Source organism: Rhinolophus hipposideros (genome assembly GCF_964194185.1).
Source record: "Rhinolophus hipposideros genome assembly, chromosome: 1".
Lineage (NCBI taxonomy): Eukaryota > Metazoa > Chordata > Mammalia > Chiroptera > Rhinolophidae > Rhinolophus > Rhinolophus hipposideros.
This window is the reverse complement of record NC_138047.1, coordinates 38125547-38139837: the sequence shown is the minus strand read 5'-3', so window position 1 is coordinate 38139837 and position 14291 is coordinate 38125547. Positions and strand designations below refer to the sequence as shown.

The window sequence follows — 14291 nt, the reverse complement described above, 5'->3', positions numbered from 1 at the left end:
GTCCCTGACGCTTTTCACAACCAGCAGGCCAGACAACCGTAGCCTGCCTCTGGGAATATAAAGCCCGAAGCCACAGCCAATAATTCTCCGTGGAGTTTCGGGGGGTTTTATTGTTTGTTTGTTTTCAGAAGAATTACACATTTTGAATCTAGCCATGCTAGATTTAGATTTACTGACCACCTCCTGAGAGCCTGGTCCTGAGGAAGGTGCCAAACCCCTCGCAGTTCTGAGAACTGTCTCATGCTATGAGCTCACAATGAAACTTTTGTGGCAACAAGACTGAGCGTTAAAGCTAGTCCTGTGCAATCTGCACACTTTTTTCACCTGGAAGGAGGCAAGGACTTGGTGCAGAAATGAAAGCAGATGCCGGCTGGTGTGTGAAGAGAGAATTTCCATGTTACCAACCTGGACAACCTAGGTTGATTGTTTTTTCTCTTTCCCTGGTGGAGGCCCAAAAGAAATTCTAATCCATTCTGGAGTGTTTATTTCTAAACCCACTATCAACTCCCTTTCCTTTTCAGAGAGAGAAGAAACTCTGACCTTGCTCCCCTGTTAAATGTATATTCTGCCTTCAGAGAGAGCTGGCTATAGCTCACCGGTTTTTCAACCACTCCCCGTACCCATCCTGCAGGGGGAAACAGTTCCCACTCTGAGCCCACGCCCCCTTCACTCACCCTCCGTGACACATGGTGGACACAGAGTAACTGTGAAAACAGCTGTAGGCTTAAGAATGTCCCTGCCCAGAAGCACATGAAAGCCTAGAAACCCTAGGACTTTGTGATAATTCATTCTTGTCAACAGAGTTTAAATCGCCCTGTAGACGTGGGGTTCGTCTTAGCTACGGCCGTCAAAGGTTGAAGGAGATGGGTAAGAGACTCCACGGGAGCTTAAGGCTGGACTGGAGTTGGGATAAGTCAAAAGCACCTAAAAGGCCGCAGACAGCATCCCTCTCCACCCCAGCAGGAAGCTGGGCTCCAGCCTCGAGGTCAGGGAGGCCAGGAGATCAGCTGCCTTGTCTCTTGCCCTCTCTAGACCCCAACTCTGACTTACATGTGACTTGAGTTGAGTTGCAGGAGGTAGGCATCTGCCTGTAAGCTTTTGTGGGTTCTCTGACTTTGTTTCTGGGGTCCACCCTCAAGGGTCTTCCTTGCCTCAGAAAGAGATGAGAAGAATGGTGTATTTTTACCCTTCTCTTCAATGCCATGGGCCCATTGGCAACCCTCTCTGGACTTCATCCCATCTCTGAATCAGGCATGGCTCACCCACACACTAATCCACGCTGCCTCCAAAAGAAATACAGAAAAGTGATAGATAAGAGGCCTCATTTAGTGGAAGCTTAAATTTCAGGCATAGCAGTGCTGGCTCGGTTCAATGGAGATTTACAACAACAGGTGCAATGGAACCTTAGACTGAGGCAGAGGGTGATTTTTCTGTGTGATGGGGGGAGGCAGGGGTCTCATTTGATCTGTCTGCTACTGGGAGAAAAATAAACTCCATTTGCTCTTCTGTTCTTTTAAGAAACAAAAGGGATGGAAGAAACTTTAGACCAATAAGCTTCCCTTTTATTCTTCCCCGTTTCTCAAATAGATCAGAAAATGATTCCATATTATTAACCACTGAGCCTTTCCCCAAAAATATAACTAAAAAGACAAGACTGTCCCTCCATACTTACAAATTTCGTGATAACAAGCTCACTGAGGCTGGGGCTCTAGAAACATAATGGAAAAGAAAAGACTGTTAGATTTTTTTTTAAAAAAAGAAACTCCTCTAAATGACAGGGAGAACAAGAGGCAAGAGGAAGGCCAGACAGTAATTGGAAAGGCTTTTAAATGTGCCATGATTTGGACTGCTGATTTCATCCTTTTCTATAAATGGACAATTAGCTGTAGCTCAGGTTTATGTAATTAGCAGAAAAGCCAAACCCTGAGTGATTTATTCATTGTAACTTGGATAAGAAAGCATTTCCCAGTGACGCACATCACAGCCAGAAATGTTACCTTATTATTCCCATACTCTTAATTTTATTGGCATTTCTCAAAGTACAAACCTTATCTCTTAAAAATCCTTCATGGGCAACAGACATTTGGCAGCATTTTTAAAACCGACAACGAGACCTGGACTAAGATTCAGAAAAGAGCAGAAATAGTGTGCCTTGAGGTGCTTGGTCCTTCACAGCTGCCATGTTGGCCAGCACCTCCAGGGAGCCTTCCCATGGCCTTCTTGGGGGAGCTCTGGGCCCCAGCTGCAGCTGCATCGGGTAGAACAGGCCCTCCCCCAACACACATGCATCTCCCCACGAGACAATAGGGAGGGGACAGTGGAGAGAAAGGAGGTGCAGGGCTGGCTCCTGGTGGTGGCACATCAGGCACCCTTCCTGGAGGAGAGTCAGGATCAGCCTCTAGCAGGTCTTGGAGGGACCATCCGTGAAAGGAACCTCTGGGCTTCCTTTCCGTCTCTGAAAGGCTGGACTGGCTCATTGGTTCTGAAACTATGCAGCGGAGGAAATACTGTCCCCTGCTAAAATCAAACGATGGCAGCCTTTTCTCCATTCAAAGAAAAATAAGCAGGTCAAATTTTCCCCACCACAAGTTTACCACAAGAAATCCATTCTGTGTTTTCTTATCTTTGTTGCTACTTCAGCTTTTGTAGCATCCCCAAAAAGAACAAACAAGAAGCAAGCAAATACTACTATAAAAACTGCCAGCTGTGCTTAACTCATGGGCATGCTTGGTGACGCCTTCATGGGCATGTAAGATAGGCTTGTTTTCCCCGAGTTTGGAAAATGACATCAACTGCAGTATTTTGTCCCAGTGTCCTAGAAAGTGCAGCACGGCTCCCAGGTGCTCCGCCACCTGCCAGCTTTTGAAAACAACTCGATGCAGGTCATCTCTCAAGTGAGCTCTGAGAGGCCAGCGAACCATTTCAAGCTATTCAGAACTGCCAGGAATGTCAACACGCTTTGAAAGTGGGCTTATAGTGTAAATGGCAAGTTCGCAATTCAATAGAATTAATTCAACAGAACAAAAACAATCGACCCGTTAGGAAGCACTGGTAGTGAGAAGGGCCGCATTGGAGAGCTCGTCTGTGATACTGTTGGGAGCCTGTGTGCTCTCCTGCTTGGGAACGGGCATGGGAAGGCCTCCGTGAGCGCTGGGGAAAGTGGCTGCTACCCGGGCATTTTCCCCACTTGTGGTAGGCTTCGTTCCTGGAAAAGGAGCCCACGGTCAAACTGATAGGAGAGAGCTGGTTTTCCCATGTGATAGCTCAATAATAGGAGATTGTGTAACTGATCAAAAATTGATGCCCACCTTTTTAAAGAAATCGCCTCACACGTAGTACTTCAGTTATTCTGAATGCCGACCTTCAGGATCTCTTTGGCTACGGATATTGGGATTGATTTACTAGGATAACATAATATCCACCATGAGAAACTGTATTTAATGTGATGTGGTGTCGCAACAGTTTTTACAAAGTCCTTCGTGCCTCCCTTAAATACATAAAAGGTTAAGATAAAGAAATTTTGTTAGTACTGGTAGGGCAGTCAGAAACGGTACTCTGGAGAGATTTTTTTTTTCCAGAGGTGTCTTAGAGGAAATGTTTTGAAATCGTTGGGGCTGTTTTCTTGTTTCTGCCATGACCCAGGATTGTCTTTTCTGCAGCCCCTTTGGCACTTCCTGAAGCCGCACAGACATTCCCGAAGGGGGGGGGGGGTTGTCCCACTGCCTGCATCCTGCTTCCTGGGCCTCACTGGCAACTTGGTATTGCACCCCGCCATTAAAAATGCAAGTTCCAAAGCATTTTCCTGACAATTTTCCTTCCTGCAGGCTTCCCCACGTGTTTCCTCACGTAAAGCCTCAGGGCTTGGGCTAGAATTCAGGGCAGTCACATTCTCTCGTGACTGTACAAGTCTTTCCACGTCCACCACACATCCCAAAACCTGCCTAATAATAATAGATTTCAGCTGTCATTGCTTCCTTGTTTCAGCTGTTTTAAAAAACTGTATTTGCTGGAAGCTTACAAAGTCGTGTGACTGGTTTTCGTTTTGTTATATTTTTTGAAGACGATAGATGATACATTTAAAAGATAATATGATGTATGTGTTACAAAGCACAATTATATAATAAACACCCATGAACCTTCCACACTATCTCAGAGGGTGGCTTCCCCACCCACCCGCACCCCGGAGGTAACCACTTTCCTGAAGTTCAGATTTATCATCCTCTTTCTGTTTAAAACAGTTTTACCTCACATCTCTATACCTAAGCCATGTGCAGTTCACTTTTGCTTGTTAAAGGGAAACAATTCATCCGTCCAATGAGGTTGTTCTCCTCAAGGAGCCTTTTTGGGAGTCGATTCATGTGGGCCGGTGGGCTGCAGTTGCTCGCAACCATCTGGGAGCTCTCTGTTTGAAATTTCCTGCAGAGATAGTTTATCAGCTCCTCAAGAATCGGTGCTGTTGCTTTCGAGCTCGTTGGTCTGATTCAACTCTTTTCCCTGTCACCCGTCTATTATTCCCATTCACTTATGTAAGGCTCATTTAGTGGGAGCCTCCTGTGAATGAGCCAGGTCCTGGACTGGAGCTCAGTGGTGAACCCACGCGAGTCTCTGCTCCTGTTGAGCTTATTGCCACCCTCCCTCTCCTCGCCCCCTTGTCATCTGAGCCATAACTATAGGCCACAGGCTAGAACATTCGGGGACACTGAGTAGGAGTCGGTGAGCTCAGGGGCCGGGGAGCCTGAGGGGTGACTTACAGGCCTTTAGAAGTGGTCAGCCTTGGTGGGCCCTATCTTGGGCCCTTCACACCCTGAACTGGATATCGCTGACTCTGATTTTCTTTGGTAAACGAGCTTCACTCGCATACTCGTCCGTGCCTGTTTGTGTCATTACTGCACACCTGCTGAGGGGCCTGCCACATGTTGTACATCAGGACTAAGTGAACGAGGACATCAGCCCTGTAAGACCTGAAGTCTGACAACTGAGACTTGATTTTTTTTTAATATTACAGGGACTTCAAAGTCACACTAGGTCGTTAAACGTTAGATTGATGGCACAGATACAGTTGCTGTAAACTATAAATATGGAACTTCAGAAATACACATTTTTATTTATATAATGTATATAATTCATGTGTTCTCAACCAGCCCCCACATAATCCAGTCACCAGAGTAACTGACATTCTGCAATCCATCTATGCAGTGGAGCGACTAGTGCCCAGACTCCGTGCCCTCGTAGCTCTAGCGCAATCTTCGCGTGCCTGGGTACCTCTGTTCTTCCGGGGTAAGCTGTGTGATTCCCAGGACTCAGTTAGGTGTGTTTCCAAACCTGCTTATGCCAGTTGTACTTGTTTTCAAGTTGCAAACCTCCATGAAATGTTCTCACACACTGATAAAATGTGAATTCGAAAATTGTTTCAGTGAAAACCAAATGGAACGCTTTTGAAAGACTCAGCAAAGCATTTTAAAAATGCTTTTGAATTAAGTGTGATGAGGTGATTGTAAAAAATTGAAGGAAAAGAACACATAAATCTAGAAGAATTCTCGGGTTGTGCTACAGGAGTCTTTTAACTTCTTGTTCCATGTTAAATAGACTAAAATTGGAAATTCTACATGGTACATAATGACTTTTATAAACCAGGAACTCTAATCAGCAGACAATACTCAAAGAAAAAACCTTTGTCTTTCCTCAAAAGATGAGTCAATAAATGGACATTTACATTTTAATTTTAAACAAAATTTATATATATATATATATATGTATATATATGAGAGATCACTTTTTCACATTCCCTATCTTTAAATGACTCCCAGTCACCTATCATTCCCAAGCATGTTTGAAAAAGAGGGCTTTTATTGTAGTTTTACTCATGCATTTCCTAGCCCTGCCCTACTTAAGAGTGGTTTTATACATTCAACCTCTGTAAAAAATCTCAGATGTGATGGCTCTTGCTAAGGTTTTTCGTTGTTTTTATTTTGTTTGGTTTTGTTTTCATTTAGCAAACATTTACTGAGAGCCACAAGAAAAGACTCCATCTTTACAACAATGGTTTAAAAAGACGAAAAAGGCGATGTCCGACAGCTGGATGGATGAAGGAGGTCATGACCTCCCCGGGTGCTGCCCTTTCTGATCCCAGCCACACTCCTGAGCCAGCCTTTTCTCTAACTGCCCCAGGACCCTGCTGCCAGGAGTGTGCTGAGAGGCGGGAGGGCAGCACGCTAAGAGGCAAGTGGGCCTGATGTTCTCAACCTCTGGGCCAGTCCGAGGATGAGGAGGACAGAGTCGGATGATTTGGGTTCAGATGAGAAAAGAATCTCTTGACCAGGCTCAAATATTTTTTGACCCTACTTCTTCCCAATAGACGTGAGGGGACTTTAGAACTGTGAGGAGAATGATGTCACTAAATAGGGAGACATTTCAAATCCTATTGTAGCCATGCCCCCCCTGCTGATCCAGTTATACAAATGACGTGCTTTATGTTTGACCTGCATGTGTGCGTGCGTGTGTGTGTGTGTGTGTGTGTGTGTGTGTGTGTGTGTGTGTGTGTTGGAAGGCTTGAGATGAGATCAGGACTACTTCAGCTCCAATCCGGACAAAGGCCTTGGACACAACAGCCTCCTGATTTTGTTCCTTAATACCTAAGGCATAAAACCAAACTTGTGGAAACCAAGTTCAATTAAAAAGGTTCCCCAAGCACCAGAAAGAGTCAAGCCTGCCCCCGGAAAGCACCAACCAGAAGAGAAGAACGAGCCAGGCTGCTCTAAGGAGCACGGCTTCATTTCAGCCATCCCAGGAGGATCATTAAGCTATTCAGCCTTCTCTCCATTTTAACTTTGTTGTTGCTGGAAGTGTGGGTCCCTGCAGTAGACAAAACCATAGAAACCACTGTTTTCACTCTGCTGAAGGAAAGGCACTTCAGTAAGTGGAGACGGGTGAGAGGGGAACAGAGGGAGGGGAGGCATGGGCACAGGGGCCCGATTTGGTTGCTCTGAGTAGTAACTGGACCCCTGCCCAAGAGATCCCCTAGCCCTCCAGAGAAAGAAATTGCAGGGGCATGAGTCATCCCCCGTTTTAGAAGAACACAGGGGTACCCTAGGGGGTTGGGGGGTCTCCCTTATCGAGAAGTAGGCAACTGAAGCACACAGATCGTGCTTGGCTAGAGGCTAGGATCAGCTTCTGGTTTATTATCTATTTAACTAAGTGGATTAAATGAGAATTGACTGGAATTGTACACTTAGAGTTCCCTTACAAAACACTGTTATCTCATAAGCTGGCTTAATGGAATAGGCTGTCAGGGGCTTATTAGAAGTAACTGGATACAGCTCCTTACAGAACAGAGATCCAAAGGAGAGTGTGCAGTCAGGCCTGGCAGACCTCACACCTTATGTGGTCACAAAAGACGGGCCTGGGGCCTAGCTGCAAACCACACCGTTGGTGTCTACCCCAGGGACAGGCCCAGGTCTTCCCAAGAAGAAAGGCACTTGCTACTCATTCCTTTTTTAAAACATTTCTCCAATATTAAGGGGAAATTAAGTGTTGTATTGATCTTTTATATATGTGGTCTTAGCACATCTGAAAGAAAGCAGTTGATTAATAGGACCAACTCGAATTAGACTGCAAAGGTTTGAATCTTAGCTTTACTACTTACTAATTGAGTGATTGTGTGTTACTTAACTTCTCTATGGCTCAGTTTCCCCATCTACAAAATGGAAATGATAATGGTACCTACCTTATGGGGATCCTGTGGAGATTAAGTGAGCTAATATGTATAAAGTTCTTAAAATAGTGCCTGACATAAGCGATCATTCATTGATTATAGCTATCTCTATTATCACAGAAAAACATTCATCCCATTTCATAGCTTTTATGCCCACATCTCCTCTTAGCAATTACTCACAGCATGAATTTGGAACGTGCTGCTTTCACAGAGGAGGTTCTGAATGGTGGGAGGCAGTGTCCCTGGAGGAGCTCAGATCTGTGACCAGCAGGACATTTTGGACCGTGACTTTGCCAGGAATAGTGATGCGAGTTTGCACAAGTCACTTATCCTCTCTGATCCACATATCTCAAGTGTGTGTTTGCGTGTGTGTGTGTGCGTGTGTGTGTGTGTGACTTTCATCACAGGGTTTAGGTAAAGGAATGTAAATCCTTCTTTTGGTGAAGATTGAGATAATTATGAAAAATGCTCAGAGACTGATAAAAATGAGCCCCCTTTGGCCCAATGTCCCAGAAGCATGTACGTTGTACAACACTTGCTTTGAGAATACCAGACCCACTGGCAAGTGTTGGTGGTTTGAACGGAAGTTGCCCTAATATAGTTGGTTTGAACAATGGCGATAACTGACTGTCCTTCAGGAAAGTTTTACTTTGTTTGTAAATTTAGGACTTTTCATTTTTCTTCCAACAATTTCTTTGGCAGTTTTATTTTTTTGTTGGGTTCATTTGAGTTCAATTTACCAGTAATTTATAAACATTTCTGTCAAACAACTGTGACACAGCTCACCTAGCTATTTGCAGTTACACAGCCTTCACTTAATTCCGGTGTATAATCTACAATTTTAATCTATAATCTATAATTTTCAGTAATCCATAATCCAGTAGGTGATTCTGTTGCACTCAGCCTAATGGATGAACATCATATTCCTCACTTTCCAAATAAATTGAAATAGACCACATGAAAACTGAATGTATATTTCTGTTCTCTAGAAAATTAATTACTTTAAATAAAAAATTTTAGCCCATTGGCTGAATTGTGTTTTAGAGGAATTGAAACACAAGGCGTGGTATTAAAACTAGTAATGTTTTTTTCCTCTTTTCATGTCTTTTTTTATTTGAAAGAGCAGTACATAATATACAACACTTAATTGATATAATGTCTCAAATCTTGAATGGGTCAGCCTGACAGGTTGAATGAGCGAGGAGCCATAGCCTTCCCAGGTTTCTTCTGGTTGATCATTGGCTAAAGCACAAGCTGATGTATCTCAGCTAGGGCCACAAAGCCCGGGGCCAGCACAGTGTGATATCAATAGATCCTCTGTACCTCTCACCTTTCTTGGTTACGAACTTCTTTAAGAACCAGAAGGAAGTTATGAACACGTTACTCAGGAAAATGACACTTATTTTTCTTTCTACAAAGCTTGGCATAGAAATCTGGGGGGTTCCTTCCATCTACTCCTCACTCCACCTACCTCAGTTCACTGATCATGGGAGGCTTCTTCTCATTGGGCCTGACCACACTTTGATTTTTTTAATGGCAATGAGTGGGACATTTCTGGAAACCAGGAGAAAAGGGTGGGTCACAGGATTTTTATGACCCAATAAGAAATATACCTATTGGTCTTTGTTCCTGGGTCCAACCACATAGCTCTTGGAATCTCCAGAGTGATGAGAGTGTCGTGTATGCTAATGGGATGAATGATGATTGGGGGTCCCTAGATAGCTTCAGGATGGAGGTGTGTCTTGTCACCCAAAAACAAAGGCATGTTAAGAGGGTTGGAACTTTCAACCCCACCCCCAACCTCCAGGGAGAGAAGGGCTGGAGACTGAGTTAATCATCAATAGCCAATGATTTGATTAATCATGCCTAGATAATGAAACCCCCATCATAATCTTTAAACAATAGTGTTCTAAGAGCTTCTCCGTTGGTGACCACATCCGGGTGCTGGGAAGCTGGAGCAGCTAAAGAGAACATGGAAACTCCACGCTTTCCACCATACCTTGACTGATGCATCCCTTCCATTTAGCTGTTCCTGAGTTGTAACCTCTGTGCTAAACCCATAATAGTAAGAAAAGTGCTTTCCTGAATACTGTGAGCTGTTCTAGCTACAAGGAAGGGGTCATGGGAACCTTCCACTGAAAGCTGTTTGGTCAGAAGTGCAGGTGGCTCCTGGGACTTGGAACCAGTAGGGGCAGTCCTGTAGGACCGTCCTGAAACTGTGGAGTCTCTGCTAACTCTGCATGGTTAGTGTCAGAACTGAATTGAATTGTGGGGCACTTGGTTGGTGTCTGAAGAGTTAGAGAATCTGTTGGTATAAGGGGGGGAAATCCCACATGTTTAGTATCAGAAGTGTTGTGAATAGAAACAGTTCAGAATTTTGCCCACCCTCTAAGAATTCATATATACAAGGTCAAACAATATGGTGACTGTATAAATTTTTAAAAAATTATTGCAGTAAAAGACACATTGCCATTAATCCCTCTCAAAATACTCCCCCTCGCTTTGAACAGACTTATCCCCTCATTCTTACCACATTCTGAAGCAGTTCTGGAAGTCCCCTTCATGAGTGTCTTTTGTTGTGCTGTTGTGGCTGCCTCAATGTCCCGAATCAATTCAAAACGTTTACTTTCATGGTCATTTTGACTTTGGGGAAGAGCCAGAAGTTGCACAATGCCAGATCTGGTGAATAAGGTGGATGAGGACACACCGTAATGTTTTTATTTGACAGAAATTGCCGAACCAGAAGAGATGTGTGACAAAGAATATTGTTATGATGGAGAATGAAACAGTTTGCCCATTTCATGTAATGTATTATTCGTGATCCATGATTTATGGCACATTTTAAAACACACCTTCTCTCAACCGTAGCTCACACCCAATTGACTGCACCGAACAAGTTGAAACTTGTCACACACTGTTACTAAGGTTCGATGCGCTGCTTCCTGTATTGAAGATCCCTGCCTTTCCATTGGATGGCAGCAGCATTCACCGTAGTTTTTGATCACACCTCGTACAGTGTTCCACAGTAATTAAAAGTAGAGGCTCAGCTACTCATCTACCTTACAGCGTCTGCTACAGTCAGGCTCCTTCAGATGCTCCTAGTTACTTTACAAATTCTCCATAGTTTGACCTTGTTTGGATCTACCTCTACTCCCTAAAAACAATCTCTTTATCAAAATCAACAAGTATTTCCTCATTTCACACCTACTTGGATAGCTACAATCAAGAAGATAGATAATAAGCATTGTTGAGGATGTGGAGAAATCAGAACTCTCTTACGCTGCTGGTGGGAATATAAAATGATGTAGACACTTTGGAAAACAGTCCAGTCGGTCCTCAAATGGTTAAACACATAATTTCCATATGACTTAGCAATTCTACTACTAGATATATACCCAAAAGAAATGAAAATGTATGTCCACAGACACATTAAAAAAAAAACTTGTACATGTGAAAATCACAGCATTCATAATAGCCAAAATATGGAAACAATCCAAACGTCCATCAACTGATGAGTAGATATGTAAAATGTGGCCTATCCTTCTAATGAATATTAGTCAGCAATAAAAAGCACTGAAGCATTGATACATGCTACAACTTGGATGAACCCTGAAAACATTATGTGAAGTGAAAGGAGTCAGTCACAAAAGATCACATATTCTGTGAATCCATGTATATGAAATGACCAGAATAGGTAAATCCATAGAGACACAAAGCAAATTAGTGGTTGTTAGGAACCAAGGGTAGGGGGAAATGAGGAGTGACAGTTGATGGATATGGATTTTCTTGCTGGGGTAATAAAAATATTCTAGAGTTGACTGTGGTGATAATGAACATACAACTATAGGAATATACTCAAAGCTATTGAGTTGTACACTTTATGTGAGTTAATTGTATTGTATGTGAATTATATCTCAATAAAGCTGTTCCAATAAAGGATACAAGTTCTGGATCTAGGCCGCCTGTATTTCAATTGCTGTGGAAGCTCTGGTGTCCTGAGACAAGGATTTGGGTGCAAGTGCTATATTTGGAAAGATATCCCAGGAAACACAGTCAGAAAGTAGGGAAGTGAGACCGGGAAGGAAGGGAAGCCAATAAAGGGGCCTTTGGTGAAATGTGTTACTGTTGGAGGCCACTGGGCCTCAGTCTGTTGGGGCCCCTCAGAAAAGCTGTGGAGAGACCATAGCTTCAGAATTGTTCTTCTAAGGGAAGAGAAAGCTGGTTTGTTCCTATGAGTGCTGACTCTCTAGCCTGTTCCACAGAAAGACCAAACACGCTCCTACATCTCAGCTCTCATCACTCTGGAGATTCCAAGAGCTATGTGGTTGGACCCAGGAACAAAGACCAATAGATATATTTATCATGTCATAAAAATCCTGTGACCAACCCTTTTCTCCTGGTTTCCAGAAATGTCCCACTCATTGCCATTAAAAAAATCAAAGTGTGGTCAGGCCCAGCGAGAAGAAGCCTCTCATGATCAATGAACTGAGGAAGGTGAGGGGGGAGTAGATGGAAGGAATTCAGGAAGTTCATGTGAACCCCCCAGATGTCTATGCCAAGCTTTGTAGAAAGAAAAAAAAAAGTGTCATTTTTGTGAGTAACATGTTGAGTAACATGAGAAAGCCCTCAGGAAGAGAGACACAGAGACAAAGAAATAGAGATAGAGAGAGATCCAGGTACTTGAGGTAGGAAGCAGTCAGCGTACATGGGACCTATTCCCCAGACCTACCGGTGACGTCCAGTGTAACAGAACAGATACCGCCAGAGCTTTGACAATGTCTGCCGACAGACCTGTTATTTAACCTGTCTACATTTGGGTTCCCTCATCCTTAAAATAGCTCCTATCTCATAAGGGGGAGGTAAGGATTAATGAGTTAATATGTCTGCAGTATTTAAAAGAGTCAAAAATGCTCGTCTTAAATCTTTATTTCTTTAACTTCTAAGTCACCCACAATCATTTCTCTTCTGAATGAGTTTCTAACAAGACAGAGAACACATCTGTCTACTATAAGGTTCTAAAAGAAATGGAAGTATCACTGTGAACAGTTTTCTTATTAGGCCCCCTTTGTGTTTTATCGGCTTTGAATGGCCGCCTTTTGAAATACGCCATGTGTATTATCAGCACATTACACAGATGCCCATCCCAGCAGTTTCTGTTATTGGAGCAACTAATCTTTCTCATTCTTGCTGCTCTATTTTATGGAGACTGTCCATGGGATTCCAGCAAGAGAGGTTCATCAGAGAACTCTCTTGTATTTTCCTTTGTGTCTCGTTATGTTTTCCCAAAGCTGTGTCCTGAGGACAGTAGATCCTGGGGAGCTTTCTTTTTGTGAATCCTTTGCAATGTGGGGATTGAAGCCAGTGGCTGTGATCCCAGGCAATTCTGAGTTCTACCATGTTTTCATGAAAATAAGACATAGCCAGACAATCAGCTCTAATGCATCTTTTGGAGCGAAAGTTAATATTAAGACCCAGTTTTATTTTACTATAATATAAAACCGGGTCTTATATAATATAATACAGGGTAATATAATATAATATAATATAAGACCGGTTCTTATATTAATTTTTGCTCCAAAAGACACATTAGAGCTGATTGTCCGGCTAGGTCTTATTTTTGGGGAAAAACGGTACTTCTGTCAAAGGTGTTTATAGTCATTATGTTTCATTGCTCATGGATGATTGAAACAGCCCACTTGGTGAACCGCCAGGGGAAAATAGGGTTAAAAAACAAACAAAACAAAACAGAAAAAACACCCAACTCTGTTACATCAAGCTCAAACTGTTATTATTAAAACTTAATTTAAAGATTTGTTCACCCAAGAAAATATCTCTGGATTGTTTCAGGCTGTGACTCTTCAATTAACCTGACATTTCACAAATCCAAAATTGCCGTGGATGAACTCTTTACTTCGCTTCGGGATATTGCTGGAGCTCGGAATCTCATGAAACAGTTTAAGTCTGTGTATGTTCCTGGAAATCATACCCACCAGGCAAGTACATATGTTTTAAAGTAACCATTTAATCTGTGTTGTATTTTTAGGATTCAGAGGCTACAAGAAAAGTTTATTTTAACCTCTTTCAAATAAGGGATTGGTTCTAGATGAATTCCAAGTTCCCTTCTAGTTCAGAGATCTGGGTTCCCCTGAACCTCAAAGCCTCTTGATGCATTTGTACCACAGGTTTGATGTAGTGAGATGAGCACAGCCACCACTTTGTAACGGGTTCTGTCACAGACTGAGTCTGTCACAATAGGCACATCCCTTCACTTCTTTGGGCCCCGGTTACTATACGTGCCAGATGAGGGGGCCAGCCTTAGATAATTCCCAAGTTTCTGGATCTAAGCAGTCCATAAACATTTTGAACAATTAGAATAACAAAATTACCTAATAATATTATGGCAATGAAAAAAGAAATTTGTGACAGCAAAATCATTTATTTAAAATTCCGCTTTCTAAGGAATGAGAGGGATATTCTTTGACTAGTGAGCAGGAGGATGGTATGAGAATCCATGATTAAAGGAGTCATTGCTGTGTAAGAACTCTGTGAGGGAGGAGCCATAGAAGACCCAAAGGGAAGC

The 14291-nt window shown here is 42.9% G+C and overlaps 1 protein-coding gene across 2 annotated transcripts in view; it reads left to right on the top strand.

The window, feature by feature from the left end:
- SCFD2 (sec1 family domain containing 2) overlaps positions 1–14291 on the top strand; it is a 369475-nt gene that overhangs the window by 315100 nt on the left and 40084 nt on the right. For both annotated transcript variants that reach the window (XM_081060497.1, XM_081060496.1), the window contains exon 6: positions 13559–13704. In XM_081060497.1, the coding sequence (XP_080916623.1) occupies positions 13559–13704 (146 nt within the window). The remainder of the gene's footprint in view (positions 1–13558; positions 13705–14291) is intronic.